The sequence below is a fragment of the Kogia breviceps genome, chromosome 2, assembly GCF_026419965.1.
Source record: "Kogia breviceps isolate mKogBre1 chromosome 2, mKogBre1 haplotype 1, whole genome shotgun sequence".
Taxonomy (NCBI): domain Eukaryota; kingdom Metazoa; phylum Chordata; class Mammalia; order Artiodactyla; family Physeteridae; genus Kogia; species Kogia breviceps.
Window position 1 is genome coordinate 106,467,380 of NC_081311.1, and position 18,324 is coordinate 106,485,703.

At 43.4% G+C, this 18,324-nt stretch overlaps 1 protein-coding gene across 3 annotated transcripts in view; it reads left to right on the forward strand.

Moving 5' to 3' along the window:
- The window catches only part of MGAT5 (alpha-1,6-mannosylglycoprotein 6-beta-N-acetylglucosaminyltransferase), a 389,028-nt gene that overhangs the window by 345,940 nt on the left and 24,764 nt on the right, over positions 1-18,324 (forward strand). For all 3 annotated transcript variants that reach the window (XM_067025906.1, XM_067025907.1, XM_067025908.1), the window contains 2 exons: positions 2,965-3,111; positions 11,822-11,938. In XM_067025906.1, coding sequence (XP_066882007.1) covers positions 2,965-3,111; positions 11,822-11,938 — 264 coding nt within the window. The remainder of the gene's footprint in view (positions 1-2,964; positions 3,112-11,821; positions 11,939-18,324) is intronic.

An 18,324-nucleotide genomic window follows, 5' to 3' on the forward strand; every position in this document is an offset into this window, starting at 1 on the left:
TCCACCTTTAAAGGATTCATTGTGAACTACTCCGCTTAGGGGTTTAAAACAATTTCGTTTCTCCTTTCACACAGAGTGAAAATCTGAGTGGTTTAACTAAACTCTTTGTCGACATGTAGGGACTTCCCAATCCTGGAGCTTCATCTGTTCTCTCTTCCTTAGTGTTAGTTCAAAAGTTAAGTTTTAGAGCATGTAATTTAGAGCTCTGTTTAGAAATGCTCATTGATGGAGTCAGAGCTGCGGCCTTGGAGATGTCCCGTTGTCTGGAAGATCCTCATTACATTCTAGGCTTCTGGAAGCCAGATGAAGTATCAATAAAATATACTGTGTCCTCCTGAGGAGTTAAGCCTCTGCACTTGAATGCATTCTTGCAGTGTCTGTCTTGCCCCTGTGCTAAGGAAATCCGTACGCGAGCACAATGTTGGGGGGAGTGGGGAATTAGGGGAAAAGCAGTTCAGTGTGGTTAAGGTACCAGCGTGTGGCAAGGCCATAAGCCCTCAAAGGTTCATGGAATACCCTTTGGTGGTGATGACCTCTCTGCCTATCCTGTTGTCATTCAAACCTCAAGTGTGCTATTTGACCTTCATACATCTGCTCCATTATAATGTCACAGGTAGTGAGTACACAGGAAGCAAGAAGGAAGGTTGCTTATTGACAGAAGTGACAAAGAACTGTTATTTTGGTGTTTCCAAGTAATGCATTTCCCATGATCCTAATTAGTGTGACGAGAAGACTCATTGCCAAGAAATTGTGTGGTATTTGCTTTAGCTTCATTCTGAAATGGTGAGGCTTTGGAGAGTTAGCGCAAAGTGTTTATGTGTAGTCAGATATACGGATGCCAGCAGGGCAGAAGAGGTGGTGCAAATTGTTATTCACATATAATTAAGCCTAGGTCACATTCAAGTCCATTAAGCAGCAGCCTCAAATCCTTTTAATTAATGGGTTCAGATTGGTGGGCCTGAAGGAGCTAATTAAATTTTTTTTCCCGGGATTTTCTATTTAAATAGACAACCATTGTGCTTCCTACATTTCCTCCAAAGTTATTCTTTGTAATTTAGTGTTGTTGAAGGTATCAGTACTTCATGGCAGGCCTTGGTTTTCAGAGGTCAGAAAACACTGTGAGCCCCTGGTTAAACCCACGGAGACCCCTGTCTGTATCTTCCAGGATCTGGAAGCCCTGTGCTTTCCTGAGCCCAGCCACGGCCTGATAGAGGTCCTCTTTTCCCTGGAGAGCCGACACCTCCCCCCCTCCAAAATCTGCTGGGGGTGGCAGATCACAGAGATCAAAAGCCTCAAGGGTAGTAACCCTTGGTTCTTCATATTTAACAAAGCTGGGATGTCTTGGCACTAGTTCTTCATGCCCTCACGGCAGACAGCTTCCAAGCTCCTCTGCTACCACATTTTCCCTCACCCCTGTGTCTTCTGCTCCAGGAGAAATGGCCCAGCCAGCAGTGAGAGCTCGGCTGGCTTCTCAAAGCTTTTCTTCCACAGCACCCTCTTCTGTGGACGCCCCTGAGGGTCATCTCAAGGTTTACAGGATATGAAAGGTTATTCTTCCAAAACAATAAAAAGGTTAAGTACCCTGTTCTGTGCAGAAGAACATACAGTTATAGGATTGGGCATCTCTCCAGAAAACCTGAGATTTTAGTTTCTTGCCCCAGAAAGTTCCCTGCGGGGGCTTCATGACTCTCCAATATGTCTAACATGGGCCACACTGCGTGTTCAGCCCTGGAATTGAGTGCCCAGCACATACGGGTTGCATCTTCCAGTGCTGCCGGGGTTAGACTCAGGGCTTTCTAGGCAGGAGTATTGCAAATCACCATTCAATTAAAGCAACTGCAGAGACAGGATTACTGGGGAGAGGGCCTGGGAAAGGAGACTCAAGCATCTAGCCGTATCCAATTCAGCAGCATCCTTCATTCTCGGGGCATCGCCGTGTGGATGTTCCCCAACATGATGGCAGAAGGAAAGGACACCCTGGGACCCGGTTATCCTTTGCCACTTGATGTGCCTGGGAGACTGGAGAGGTTTCAGGATAGGCTCCTTCATGTGGGTCATGTCACCAAGCCTAGACTTGGACCAAGCCCATCAGGACCCACAGCCGTCCAGTGGTGTGAAATACCCCGAGGGGAGGGTATGCAAGGATGCCTTTCTATGAGATGATGTTTCATTTCTGGACCCAGGAGTCAGTGCCACTGAACTGCAGGGAGTCTCCTTTGTCACAGAGGCTCTCAGCCGTGGTCCCTGCGAGGACTCTGAGATGTGTTTTTGCTGCCATCTCTTGTCTGCCGTGGGGACGACTCGTGGTTTACTTGCTGGGGTGGAAGAGCCTTTTGCCCAGTTACAGCTCTACACCCTCTCCCCACATTGAGGGGAAAATAAAACCCAAGATGCTGGTGTCCCCCAGCGAAAACCCCATTATGAAAACCCATGTTTGCTGACCTACCATCATTTTAATGCAGCTCCGTGTAAACTGTAATCAAACCGCCGAGCGACCTTTCTGTCCCCTCGGCCCAGCATCACTGAAAGGGCCTGTTGTTCCTTTGGTTCAATGAAGAAACCTTCTGTTTAGTTAAGCAAGTGTTTTTGCAGTCATGTCTCCTGGTAAGTTACAGAAAGGTTATTTTTGGGTCTTGGGTTTTGTTGTTGTTTTTATTCTTTGAATACCTCCACCTCCCTACCCCCTCAGCTGCCCAGCCTGACACTTACTGCTTTACTTTTTTACAAAGGAGGGAAATTCCTAATGACCTGAGCAGCTTCCTGGGCCCTTAAAGGTCCCTGGTCATGTTTTTCAGGTCCTCGTGTAAGCTGGTTTCTCATTTATCCACCCCCAACCAGGGCCTGGGAACTTACCAGAGTCTCAGAGGCATCAGCACAGGAAAGGAGGCCAGAAGAGACCCCCATGAGCCAGGGACGCCAGTCTGATGGATGTGTTTACTTGTGGTGTGCTTCTCTGTCTTACAGCTGTTTGTTGGACTTGGGTTCCCTTATGAAGGCCCGGCTCCCTTGGAGGCCATTGCAAATGGATGTGCTTTTCTGAATCCCAAGTTCAACCCACCCAAAAGCAGCAAAAACACAGACTTTTTCATTGGCAAGCCAACTCTGAGAGAGGTAAGCATCTATAAAACTCATTCTACTTTCACTCATATGAATGGTAGCTATTTATTGAGTGCTAGGAGCCCATTTGAACCTCAGAGCCTTGGACAGTAGGTATCATCAACTTCATTTCACTTAGTTGGGTGGAAGGAGAAGGGTGTGCAGGGGCTCAGAGAGATGGATGACTTGATTACATCCCCTCACTAAGTTGTGGCAGAGCCAGGATTTCAATCTATATCCGTCCCTCTACAAAGTACAGGGTCTTTTCGCCCTACCCTGTCTCCATCCTAATTTGAACAGATATCGCCAGCCTTCCAATTAGCTGAACTCTGATTTCCTGGATGATTAGAGTTTATGGAATAAAAAGAAAATCAAGGGCTTAACAGGTATTTTTAAAGAACCTACTCTCTGTGAGGAGCTTTGGGGAATAAAAAGTGGGCCGTGGGGTCCTTCTTGAAGAATCATCATCCTTGAGAAAAAAGACATATCGGGGTGACTGAATAGCATGCCTGGTATTTTAGCCGACTGTCATCAGGTGCCATCCAGAGAAGCAATCCTGCCATTGCTCGAACCATTTGCTGAAGCCTTATTTGGATTGCCTTTGGAGGTCCTCTTGAAAATCCACAGTGGGTGATGAATCACCATTGAAGGCAGTTGGATTCTATTTGGGACAATAAACGAAAGTCATTTAGAGCATGTGAGTGACCAGGCTGGGTGTTTCTATATCTGGTTAGAAACACGTATGTGCAAGAACCCATAAGATTGATTTCTTGTTATTTCTTATTTATTTCTGCACAGTTTGTAAGTGGCTCTCCAGGCTGCTTTCAAGGAGGAAGCCTCTAAGTGTCGATTTGTCCCGGTGTCCATGTCATTTGGGACCGTCTACTGGGGAGGATACTGCTGGGCATCCCTCCCGGGACATGTTTCTAAAGCATACATTTTTCACCTCTGCTACTTTTATTGTTGTTTGTTTGTTTGTTTTGCGATACGTGGGCCTCTCACTATTGTGGCCTCTCCCGATGCGGAGCACAGGTTCCGGACGCGCAGGCTCAGCCGCCATGGCTCACGGTCCCAGCCGCTCCGCGGCATGCGGGATCCTCCCGGACCGGGGCACGAACCCGTGTCCCCTGCATCGGCAGGCGGACTCCCAACCACTGCACCACCAGGGAAGCCGACCTCTGCTACTTTTAAACCTTTCTGGGTCAGTTCTCCCAACCCCATTGCCCCGTTCCCCAAATAGTATATAAACGACGTTTTCCGTGATTATTCTTTACCTTTCAGTCAGAGAACTTACCAGTTAATAGAGTTGATCATTCTGAGAGTTCTTTTCTTTGACCCTCCCCATCACTGGTGAAAGGGCCAAAGCAGATGGAAGAAGATCAAGAGCACAGATTATCCTTAAAAAGATGAGCCTATGGCCCAGATTACCTCTGACAAAGGTTAACGAGGCGTGCGCATGTGTGTGTGCGTGCGCGCACACTTGCTTTTTCCTTCTGCTAGTATTGTAAATTTGAGTTCTTCATTTTGGGGAGTGTTTGGGAGGGGCGGGGGGGTCATTCCTCAGCAACACTTAATGCACACAGTGTTTGGACTCCCGTGCTGCGCGGCAGGTACCAGAACACAGATCAGGAACCTTCAGTCTGGTACCCAAGAACTTACCCTTTGCAAAGGTTTGAAAGGATGCTCCCCAGCAGTGAGAATGTCTCAACTTAGGCATCTGTGCTTTAGCGTGCGACTGACTTTGAAACTTCGGAGCTCTGGGTAGAACATGTGGGCTAATAAATCATTCCTGTGTTAGGTTTGAATGTAGGAAGTCTCTGAAGTTCTACATCTGCCTAAATTGGATAATTATTTGTAATTTTCAATGTTTTTTCCACTTTTTTGTGATAAATTATACACAGTGAGAAACGAAGATTTTAACCTTTTTTGAGTGTACAGTTCACTGGCATTCAGTACATTCGCAATGTTGTGCAATCATCACCGCTATCCACTCTCATAGATTTATTGTTCCAAACGGAAGCTCTGTACCTTAACAGTAACTCTCCATTCTCCCCTCCTCCAGCCCTGAATAGAAGAGTAACCACTACTCTACTTTCTGTCTATATATATTTACCTATTCTAGGTGCCTAATGCAAGTGTCGTCGTACAGTGTTTGTGACCAGCTTATTTCACTAAGCATGTTTTCAAGGTTCGTTCTTGTTGTTACATGTGTCAGAATCGTTCCTTTTTAAGGCTGAATAATATTTCATTGTATGAATAGCCCACATTTTGTTTATCCGTTCCTCTGTTCATCGACACTTGTATTGTTTCCATTTCTTGTCTATTACGAAAAATGCTGCTACGAACGTGGGTGTACAAGTATCTGTTTGAGTCCTTGCTTTCAATTCTTTGTGGTATATATACCTATGAGTGGAATTGCTGGAACTTGCTTTTTATTTATTTTGAAATAATATTAGTCTTAAAGAAAAGCTGCAAAAAGAGTACAAAGTTTGGTTATATGCTTCATGCAGCTTCCGCTAATGGTAACATATTATAAAACCACAGTGTAATTGTCAAAACCAACAAGTTAACATTGGTACCCTAATATTATCTAAACTGCGGACTTTATTTGGCTTTTACCAGTTTTTCCACTAACATCCTTTTTCTGGTTCAGGCTCCCACATGGCCTTTACCTGTCATGTCTCTTTAGTCTCCTCCAATCTGTGCCAATTCTTCAGTCTTTCACTGTCATTCATGACCTTGACATTTTGAAAGAGTACCAGTCAGTTGTTCTGTACACTGTCCCTCCATTTGGATTTGACTGGTGTTTTCTCCTGATTAGTTTGAGGTTACACATTTTTGGCAAGAATCCCACAGAAGTCATGTGGCCTCAGTGTATCATGTCAGGGGGTACGTGATACCAGTGTCTTATTACTTGGTGGTGTAACCTTGATCACTTGGTTAAGGTCGTGTTTGCCAGGTTTCTCTACCGTAAAGTTACTGTTTTTCTCTATATTGGGGGAAGTACTCTGAGACCATGCAAATACCCTCGTTCTCCTCCAAATTTTGTCCATTTATTTTTACCATGTATCAGTGGATCTTTCTTGCAACCATTGTTACAGTGATATTCTAATGATGATTTTTCCCTCATGATTTTTTTTTCTGTTTTCTCATGATAATAACCATCTTAGTTAACATTTATTGGAGCACTTACTATGTGCTAAGGGCTCTTTAAAAATGATTTTTTATTGAAATATAGTTGATTTACAATGCTGTGTTACTTTCAGGGGTACAGCAAAGTGATTCAGTTTCATACATGTATTTTTTCTTTTTCAGATTCTTTTCGCATATAGGTTATTACAAAATATTGAGTACAGTTCCCTGTGCTATACAGTAGGCCCTTGTTTTTTTATCCATTTTATATACGGTACTATGTACACATTATTCCCCAATTCCTAATTTATCCCTCCCCCTCCCCCATCCTTTCCCTTTTGGTAACCATAAGTTTGTTTTCTATGTCTGTGAGTCTTTTTCTGTTTTGTAAATAAGTTCATTTGTATCATTTTTTTAGATTCCACATATAAGTGATACCACATGGTATTTGCCTTTCTCTGTCTGACTTACTAATGCATGAAAAGCAAAGAAACCCATCAGTTTTCTTACTGCGGTTTCTATATACAAGACGTTGGGAAATGATTCATCAAAAGTATTTTGGGGCTTCCCTGAAGGCGCAGCGGTTGAGAGTCCGCTTGCCGATGCAGGGGACACGGGTTCATGCCCCGGTCTGGGAAGATCCCACATGCCGCGGAGCGGCTGATCCCGTGAGCCATGGCCTCTGAGCCTGCGTGTCCGGAGCCTGTGCTCCGCAACGGGAGAGGCCACAGCAGTGAGAGGCCCGCGTACCACACACACACAAAAAAAGTATTTTGGACTGACTTGGTACCATCTTGATCATTAGAATTAGATAATAATTTAAATTTTGATAATTCTGAAGATTTTGATAACACTGTATAACAACTGAGTACTTTTTCCTGAAAAAAATTTAAGACCCTCTAAAACACAATCTAACCCTTTCCCAGTGAATGATGTAATGTTACACAGATCAGATCAGCCAGTGCGAAATTGTTGAGAAAAGTATGTTCATCCTTTTGGTTGTGATCCTTGAGTAATTTGCTTTTGGTTGAGGTGATAGAAGGTTTTCATTCTTCATGGCATAAAAAGGGAATAGGTGTTGGAGCTCAGGCATATTTGGTTCCTGCTGTCCTTTCAGATGGTCCTACCAGTGCTGGAATGAGACTGCAGTTAGAAAGGTACTGGGAGAGGCTTTCAACAGCTGCTCAGCAAGTGACCTCCCACAGGTGACTCCATCAGTCCTGGGCTCCCGTGGGAGGGCTCGGATGCAGAGGTCAGCTGACAGATGTTCATTGTATCCCCACAGGACCTATGATACTAAGTCAGTGCATTGGGGGAACTTACCAAGGCACATTTCCTGTTTCCCAGGAGCTCAGATTTTGATATGGAAGTGTGATAAGAGCAATGCCTAATCAACGGGAATGCATAAGGAAATAGCTGAGTACATTAAGCGGGGGAAGTTAACTTGGAGTGGTGCCTGGTGGAGAATGTGCTGGGTTAGCTAGAAGGGGATAGTGAGGGAGCTGTGCTTTATAGGAAAAGAAGAGTCGGGTTTTGAGTTGGAGAAGCATGAAGGTTGATGCATTGGAGGGAAACCCCAAGCAGGTCACTTTACTTTATGCAGGAGGGCAGGTTCCATCTGATGTGCATTTCCTTCTCCGCTGGAGACGGTGCAGAGAGCAGGCTGATAGCCAGTGACATGACACAGCTTTGAGAGGAGCCAGTGAACTTGACCTCACAGGCAGGTGGGCCTCCCCACTCTGCTCTTTCAGCTCACAGAATCCCCCTGATCAAAGATGCTTTTAATTGGGAAAGAGCTATCAACCCTTGTACAGATTTCTAAGGGTCAAATATCCCTAGAAAGTATCCTTTTTTTCTCAGCAAATAGAAAAATTTTAACCAGAGTGTATATAATTATGTAGCTATCTTTTTGTGCCCTTGCTAATCTTTTGAGCTAAGCATCAATAGATCCATGTAAATGGGTCCATATAAATTGCATCTGTCTCTTTGCCTTCATTTGAAGAGAAGTGTAAATTTTTCTTGGTATTTAGAAAACAAAAAGCATTGTTTTTATTTTTGCATTGGACCCATTTTTAAAACCACAGTGTACACACTCAAGAGAAGTTCCATATGCCTTAAGTATAATGTGGTTGTTTCAAGTTACACTTTAAGTGTAATATAATTTGGATTTCTCTCTTTATATTGGGAAACATATTAGTAGGTTCTTAATCATTATTCTGACATTTTGTAAACCATTAGAAATTCTATGGCTCCAGGGTTTCCTTTTCCATAAAGAGAACTTGCGCTCTTCTTGGAGATTTAACAGCCGCTCTGAAACAATGTCCCATATTTAATAAGATTTTCATTACTTTTACAGACTATACTCCAGTAAATATACTGATTGATATACGATAGCTCAGATCAGATGGTTCTCAATAAACTAACAAGGAGGAATGGAAGATTCAGAGGGGGAATAATGAATCACAAAATGCCTTACTCATAAAATTAAGTGACCCTCCATAAATGTAAATGAACAAAATGATAATGGCTCAGCATTTTGTATTTTCCAAGTGCTTAGAGCAACCTTGTAAATAAGCAGGGACCTTAAAAGGCAGAGGGGAGAGAGACTGCTAAATAGTGACATTGATGGCAACTTTCATTTACCCTGATTCAGTTTGGAGGATTAATTAGTTTGTTCTCCAGGCCACAAAATGAAAATGGTGTGACACTTCACTCAGCTTCAGGAAAGGTCTGATACAGACATACATTCAGTCCTGGGATTTTGTTTTAGGTTAGCCGGTTTTAAGCAAGTGATGAAAAGGCTGGTGTTTACATTGAGCTTCTTTTGGTCATTGTCTTAAGAACTCAAGAGCATCCTTTAAAAATTGTCATCTTGCTTTTTTGTCAAAAGGTAAAAATTTGTTGAAGGATCTAGATTTGAATTTGCTCTGCCGCTTTCTAGCTATGTGGTCTTGGGGAATTGTAAGCCCCTCTAACCCTCAGAATCCTCATCAGTACACAGGAAACCTGATAGATAATGTCTGCTCAGGTGATTAGCCCAGTGCCTGGCCCAACCGACGGGCCTCACTGATCCGTGCTCAATGTAAAATATGTGCTGAGAAAAAGAAAAGGATGCTCCCCCAGCTCCAGGAGCCTGCGGGCACTCTTCTTCTATCCCTGACCACACAGCTGAGCAAAAGAAAGAGGGTATATGTCAGAAGCATGAGGAGCTGCAGGCTATCGAGGGGCGTGACTCTGGCAGAAGAGGCAGAAGCAAAGTCTAGGATACCTGCACCTCAGAATCGCCTGACTTCCACGAGTGGGGGCCAGAGAAGGCTCAGAGTGGAGGCCCAGTAATTTATCTTCTGGGTTTCCCCCCTGAGTAATGCATGCACACCATTGGTGCGGTAAGACACAGAGAACGGTGGCCAAGAGCAAGCTGGAGAGGTGCCAGTTGAGTCACCCAGTCCTCTGAGTATATTGGGATCTGAAGAAAAAAAGAACCAGCTTGGCCTCAACCCTTCCAGACTCAACACCTTCTTTTATTCTAAGTGTATTATAACATCTACTTTTCACTCCTGAAATGAAAAATATACCCTCTGCTAACATATGTAATTTTAACAAAGACTGATTCTCTAACTCTAATATGAAAGAGAAGTAAAAGGAAAATACTTTGCTATAAGGTAATAGATATTTTGTGTATATGTAGTCCAGAAATACTGTATCATACCCATGAACCACACTAGAAGGTATCATGGTGTCTCATTCCTCCTTACAGTGAATATGTTTGTATTTAAGAAGAATAAAACATTGAGCTGAATCTGGTCAGCCCTTTTTACTTATAATTGACATTAAAGAAAGAGAAGCTAAATAAAAAGGTGCCTACATGTAGACACACAGATATATGTGATTGGCATTACTGTGACAGCTTCAAATACAGACTGGTGGGCTTCCCTGGTGGCGCAGTGGTTGAGAGTCCGCCTGCCGATGCAGGGGACACGGGTTCGTGCCCTGGTCCGGGAAGATCCCACATGCCGCGGAGCGGCTGGGCCCGTGAGCCATGGCCGCTGAGCCTGCACATCCAGAGTCTGCGCTTTGCAACGGGAGAGGCCACAGCAGTGAGAGGCCTGCGTTTCGCAAAAAAAAAAAAATACAGATTGGTTTGGGTATGTTGTACTGGAGACCCAGATCCTCTGCGTGGCATTGACTTTGCTGCCATGATTTTTCTGAAATGATAACGGCTTATTGGTGAAATTCCCAATAAAACGTCTCTTTATTTACATGGCAATTATGTTCCTGGAAAACTCAGTGTATATTCAGACTGTGCCAAAGAGTCAGCTTCTGTGAACCCACCTGAGAGCTTGGGGCATGTGAAGGCCTGTGGGGAGTGGACAGCTCTGCCCTGTGCAGGACGGTCACACACATCTCAAGTCGTCTGGCATCCCTGGTCCTCAGCCACGGGTTGGGGCAGCACCCGCCAACTTTGAGAACTGAAAATGCACCAGAATGCTTTCATTATACCACAGCCTTAAAAGGATACAAGAATAAAGGTGGGAATAAGTTTGAGGGGTAAATTTAACTGTCTTTAAAAAACGGATTCTTTAAGAACTGAGAATTGCTAATATTCCTGTGGGTTTCTTTGGCCACCCTTAGTTTTTAAAATAAAACCTCCTTTAAAACAAAAGCTGCCTTTCCTTGCTTTTCTGATCACACATTGCCTTTATGACTCGTAAGGCTCCAGTGTTATGCTAATTATTATTCCAAAATTCTCTCTTTTTCTGGTAGCATTATTTCCCTTTCTGTCACTTTTCATATGTGCCATTACGTGTCCTTCTTTGACTTTAAAGCCTATGACAACTTTATTGTAATTTCCTTGTACTTATCTGTCTCTCCTAACCAGTATTTTATAACAGATGCTAGTTTGCTCTAGGTGATTTTCAGGGCTGGGCTATGACTGAGGGTAAATATTCATTATTTCTTGGTGTGATTTGGGGGATTGAAGCCATCTGTAACAGCCTCCATGTCACCTGGTTATGACATTCTGACTCTTTCTCCAAAGTGGGACTCAAGGTGAGGAGCCATCACCGGACCTGCCCTGTGGATGTCATCTCACGCAGGGCCACGGCCCACATGCTGCCCTCCTGGGACCCCTAGACTCCCAGGAACCCCTCCAAAGTGCCCAAGATCCCAGCTCCAAGGGTCTAAGACAGCGTAGCCTGGCCGTGTGTCTTTTAAAACATCCCACATGAGCCTGATGGGCACCCATGGGCACCGCCAACTGTTGCCAGCGGGCACACTTTACAGCCTCAGAGTCCTTACCTATACCCGTCAGCACTGTGCCTGCTTATCCAGGTGGTCCTGACAGTAGATGTCCTGCTGGTCAAAACAAAAAGGAAAGAAAGAAAGCTGTGGAACCCTCCCTCTTTTATTGTTATCTGCTTACGGGGTGTTTAGGAGGTTTCGATCGTCCAGGGTCAAAAACAAGAAATGACATTACCTACGCAGGTACAGCTCGGAACTGTAAAAAGCATAACGCTTCACCTAGCACAGAAGGTTGAAAAATGAAAAAAGCCAGTGTTTGTGAGACTGAGGTGTTCTGTTTTTTCTTTTCCAGCTGACCTCCCAGCATCCTTATGCCGAAGTGTTCATCGGCCAGCCACACGTCTGGACTGTTGACCTCGATAATCAGGAGGAGGTGGAGGACGCCGTGAAAGCAATTTTAAGTCAGAAGGTTACTTCTTTTATTCCATTTTCCCCCATTTGTGATGTGAACGGGATCATGTGGAAAGCATCACAGGCCCCTCGTTCAAGTAATTAGAATGTTTCCATGTCAGCTTGACTCTGAAATTAGAAAATGGCCCAGCTGTAGGACTGGCCTGGGGATTTTTGTGGATGTTCTGTAAAATGGAATTAGAGCTGGTGTCCAGATGTGTGCATGGATTCTATAGACCCTTTCGACATGGCTCCTGGGTCCCAGACACAGCAATAGAAACTTGAATTCTACTTGTGTCAGTAACCTCATTATGTAGCTCTCCCAAAGATCAGAAAAGATAGACCCGCTCCCCTGCAAAAAAAAAAAAAAAAAAAAAAAAAAAGTGAGAAGGAAAAGGACTTTAAGGAAATACTGGGAAATCTTTTTTATAGCATCTGTTTATTTGGCTTTTCTACCTAAACATCTTACAAAATTTTGTATAAGTAACTAACATCTCTGGACTTTCCAGAACAATTCAGCAGACATGTATTAAGTACCTACTGTGTGCAGAGCGCCCTCTGAACCACTTTCAGGGACTCTCACTTCCATAAGCATAAACGGGGCTGACTCCCTGCTTGTAGGAAACTTACCACCCTGTAGGGATGGGTCAAGTTATTCTCTCTCCCAACCCTGGGACTGCCTTGGATTCTACCAGTAAATCCTGCCCTCTGTCCTCCCCCTATCAGAGCAGCGATTACTCTGTTATAATTTTTTAAGAGAAGCAGTATAGGTGTGGTTGTGAGGACACGCCAGAATCAGACAACTTGGGTTGGGGTCCAGCAGTGTCCCCTCGGGCAGTTACTTAACCTCGGAGGCTCAGCTTCCTTATCCCTGATGTAGGCTAATTTCACCTACTTTACAGGTACTTGAGAGGATCCAATGAGGTAATGAATATAAAGTGCTTAAGTGCAGTGTCAATCTCATAATAAATGTCTAGTCAGGAGTATTAAGTCAGTACTACGTATAAATAATGTAACATTCTTTTTTACTGAAGTATAGTTGATTTACAGTGTTGTGTTCATTTCCAGTGTATAGCAGAGTGATTCTGTTGTACATGTGTATACATTCTTTTACATATTCTTTTTCCATTATGGTTTATTACAGGATATTGAATATAGTTTCCTATACTATACAGTAGGACCTTGTTGTTTATCCATCCTATAGATAATAGCTTGCATCTGCTAATCCCAAACTCCCAGTCCAACTCTCTCCTGACCCCTCACCCCTTTGGCAACCACAAATCTGTCCTCTGTATTTGTGAGTCTGTTTCTGTTTCGTAGATAAGTTCATTTGTGTCGTATTTTAGATTCCACAAATAAGTGATATCATATATGTCTTTGACTTCACTTAGTATGATAATCTCTAGGTCCATCCATGTAGCTGCAAATGGTATTGTTTCATTTTTTATGGCTGAGTAATATTCCAGTTTGTGTGTGTGTGTGTGTGTGTGTGTGTGTGTGTGTTCACATACACACCGCATTTTCTTTATCCATTCATCTGTCGATGGACTGTTGTTTCCATGTCTTGGCTAACGTAATACTATAACATTCTTTTGTTAGTGATAGTCTGGATTTCCATTAGACTGTAAGCCACATGGGCAGGAACTATATCTGTCTCACTGCTGTGTTCTCAGGACCCAGCATAGCGATGTACCTAATGGATGATAGGAGGCATGAAGGGAGCGAGGAATAGATGTATGCAAATCAGCACAGTAAGGCAGAGTATGTTCAGTGCCAAGACCAACATGCCAGAGATGGAGGAGTGTCTGTCTTCTCTGCTTCTTTTTTTTTTTTTAATTGAAGTATAGTTGATTTACAATGTTGTGTTAGTTTCTGGTGTACAACAAAAATGATTCAGATGTGTATATATATGAATACATATATTCTTTTTCATATTCTTTTCCATTATGGTTTAACTACAGGATATTGAATATAGTTCCCTGTGCTATACAGTAGGTCCTTGTTGTTTATCTGCTTTGTACACGATAGTTTGTATCTGCTCCTCCCGAAGTCTTAATTTATCCCTCCCCGCTCCTTTCCCCTCTGGAAACCATAAGTTTGTTTTCTATTTCTGTCTTCTTTGCTCCTTATAAGGACATCTGGAGAATGCAGCATTGAGTTAAGTCTCAGAACATGAGTAGGAATCTGCAAAGTTAAACTGAGAAGTGAGCCCAGAAAGACATGAGTTAGAGGAACAGTGAGAGTCAAGGGGAAGAGGCTAGAAAGACGTGTATCCCAGGAGGAGTTGCCAGTTGGCCCATGTAAAGAAAGAGCTGTCTTTCCCCTTTGGGGAATAAAATGGGGCCCTCCCAACTGCCAGTTTCAGCTTACTGAGCACATCTCCTGGGGAACAAGAGTACTCCAGTGTGTTATCCATGTCCCTTTAGAGCAGGTCTAGTTATTGAGCTTTGAGGTAGCTGCTCAGAGCTTCCCGTCAGCGACGTGTACAGTCTCACCCCAGTCTCAAGTTTAGGGCAGAAGTCCTCCAGACCTCTGGTGGCCAAGCCAAGAGATGAAGTGCCGAGTGAGTGTGGTACTGCTGGCCAACTCAAGTCCCTGCTGCACATCTGCAGTTTCCCACCAGAGGATCCTTCTTGCAGAGATCGAAGGCTCTTCTTTCTTCAGTCTCAGCGTCCTCTAGGGTACTAGCTTCTAAAGCTGCCATAACAAAGAACCACAAAGTGGTGGTTGAAACAACAGAAATTTATTCTCTTACAGTTCTGGAGGCTGCAATTAAAATTTAGATGTCGGGGGCTTCCCTGGTGGCGCAGTGGTTGAGAGTCCGCCTGCCGATGCAGGAGACACGGGTTCGTGCCCTGGTCCGGGAGGATCCCACATGCCGCGGAGCGGCTGGGCCCATGAGCCATGGCCGCTGGGCCTGCGCGTCCGGAGCCCGTGCTCCGCAGCGGGAGAGGCCACGGCAGTGAGAGGCCCGCATACCGCAAAAAAAAAAAAAAAAAAAAAAAATTTAGATGTCGGCATCTGAAATTACGATGTCGGCAGGGCCGTACTCCCTCTGAGGCCTCTCATGGAGGGTCCTTCCTCGCCTCTTCCACCTTCTGGTGGCCCCAGGTATTCCTTGGGTTGCAGCTGCAATGCTTTCATCTCTGCCTCTGCTGTCATATGGTGTGTTGTGTGTGTGTGTGTGTGTGTGTGTGTCTGTCTGTCTGTCTGTCTGTCTGTCTGTTTTCTCCACTTCTCATAGAGACATCAGTCATGTTGGATTAGGGCCCACCCTAAATCACTGTGACCTCTTCTTATCTTGATTCCATCTGCAGAGACCTTATTTCCAAATAGGGTCCCATTCACAGGCACTGGGGGTTAGGACTTCAACATATCTTTTGGCGGTGTTGGTGGGGGGGGACAGAGTTCAACCCACAACACTTAGTTAAGTGTGCATGCTTTTCAAGAGGAGTAATTTGAAAGCTAATATAGAGGCAGAAAATCTTGGATCATAGAGTCCAAAACTTTTTAGATAATAGATCCCTTTTGTTAAACAAAAATCTCATGGGAATGCCTGACACATAAAGCACTAAGTGGGTGCTGAGTTCTGTCCACTCCTACATGAGGCTCTGTTCACTTCATGGAACATCTACCGCTCCCCTTTTTAAAACCCTGACCAACCCTTTCCCTAAAACCATTTAAGGCCACTTAAGGGGGAAAAAAAAGTAATTATAATAGTAGGTCATATGTAGGGAGAAGCTCTTTTTATACCTCCAGAATCTCTCTCTGTACATCTTTATGAGCCTTATCTCATTTAATCCTTCTGCAGATAAGAAAATTAAGGTTTAAAGAAATTAAGTAATTTACATAAAATCACACAACTAGTAAGTAGTAGAACCTGGATTGAAACTAATATTTTTGACTAGTTTATTAAGAAAAAATTTAAAAAGAAAAACAGCATTAAATGAAGTAAAGGGAAAGACTAGAGTGAGAAAGTAAGGAATGAAATTAATACAAAGACTATTATCATTATAATTCTTATGCTTGTTATAAATGGGTCAGAAATTTGGTGCCAAGCTTTCTCATATTTAATTACAAGATTTTAAATTACATGACACTCAAAAAAGCAAGAAAACATGACCCATCATTAAGAGAGGACACCATCAATAAAACCAGACTCAGAGATGGCTCAGATGTTGGAATTACCATACAGCAAATTTTAAATGCTGAGATAAATGTATTAAAAAGTTTGCTGGGGACTTCCCTGGTGGTCCAGTGGCTAAGACTCTGTGTTCCCAATACAGGGGACCTGGGTTCAATCCCTGGTCAGGAAACTAGATCCCATGTGCATGCCACAACTAAGAGTTCACATGCCACAACTAAGGAGCCTGCGTGCCGCAACTAAGGAGCCCACATGCTGCAACTAAGGAGCCCGCGAGCTGCAACTTAGGAACCTGCCTGCCACAACTAAGACCCCATGCAGCCAAATAAATAAATAAATAAATAATTTTTTTTAAAAAAAGCTTTGATGAAAAAGGTGGACAACGTATGTGAATACATGGGGGATTTCAGCAGAGAGATGGGAACTTATTTTAAAAGCCAAATGAAAAAATGCTAGAACTGAGAAGTACAATATCAGAAATTAACTCTTTCAGTGGGCTTATCAGCAGACTATACACAGCAGAGGAAAATAATCAGTGAACTTTAAAGACTTATCAATAGAAATTACTGAAATTAGAGAAAAAAGAACAAGATAAAAAAGAGCATATGAGATCTCTGGAACAATATCAAGCAGCCTAATTTATGTGTAATTAGAATCTCAGAGGAGAGACTGTCTAGAAGAAATATTTGTGAAAAGATAATGCTAAGAATTTTCTAAAATTAATGAATAACATCAACCTACAGATCCTGGGAGCTCAGTGAAGGCCAAGCAGGATAAATATGGAGCAAAACACACTTAGATACATCATAGCTGAACTGCCAAAAACGAAAGATGAGGAAAATAATCTTGAAAGCAGCCAGAGAAAATTTTATTACATTCAGGGGAATAACAGTATGAAAGACCGCCAATTTCCCGTCAGAAGTAATGGAGACCATAAAAGGGTCTGCAGGAGCCAGAGTGTGTAGGGCCTCTAAATAGGCCACAACAGGAATTCTGGATTTTATTCTGAGTATGATGGGTAGTTTTGAGCAGGGGAATGACATGACCTATTTTACATTTGAAATCATCAAGAGAAATTCCAGGAAATGTCTGACTTAAAATTCTGTGCTTAGTAGATAGAGGAGATAAGACTCACCCCCTGGACTTCTGGTACCTTCTAAGACCGTCTGTCATTGAATGATGCCAAGCCACCTGTCAGGTGGGACCATGCAGAGGTTAACTGATATCAGAGAGCAGTTCCCTGTAGAAGTCATACTCTGACTTAGAACGCTGAGTAATACTAGAGACAGGAAATCCCACTGTAAGGGAGGTGAAGAGGAGAAAATGGACGAAAAGATGGGGGGTAGGGAAAGTTTCCAAGGCCAGCAGGGACTGCATGGTGCAGCCTGCAGGCATCCTTCATATGGCCATATGAGTAACAGTCCTTTGTCCACCAGCAAGATAACCAAGCACATTCCCCCCTGCTTCTCCGTAACTGACCCCACTTGGGATTCTCAGTGACTGGTGTGGTTTCAACATTCCCTTTCATTCATCCCCCAAAAGACCTTGACTTGTTCCTTAAGGACTGTCCTACAGAAAATTGTCACACACACACACACACGCACACAATCTGTGCAGCAGATCCAACATCAGAGGCTAGCCAGTGCTCAGTATTCCCAAAGCCGGGGCTCTGGGGCGCTTTCTCACAGAGAGGGCCCTGCTTCTGTACACAGCAGGGTGGCTAGTGGAACTCACTGGCAAAGTTGGATTAAGAATACAATTTCTTTCTTTCTTTTCATTTTTTTTTTTTTTTTTTTTTTTTTTTTTTTTTTGCTTTTCCTTTATAGGAAAATTGGCTCCTTATCTTTCAAAACAGTGAACTAGCCACAGAGCAGTTAATGAGTCACATCCCCTTTGGTTAAACTGGGTTTGGTTGGTAGGAGGACACAGGAAGAGCCGTTTTTCTGTTTTTATTGCATAAGCCCTTTGAATTGATGCACTTTCATTTCTAATGGATACCCTTTAGAATATGTTGTAGGAATGACTCTTGAGTATTCAGTATGCTTCCCACCATATAACTGGATCTGTCAGTCGCGTGACAGATGGCCCACCGATGTTTGTTTACCTCACTCTAGAAATCCTACTTATCCCCTTATAAATGAGCCCAATATGAAAGTCCTCTATTGTACATTTGTTGTTGTTGTTCTTATTCCTTCATATCTTTTCCCACAAACATGGGAAGAGACATATCTCTAGACAGTTAGAGAAAGCTTCTGGAGTCA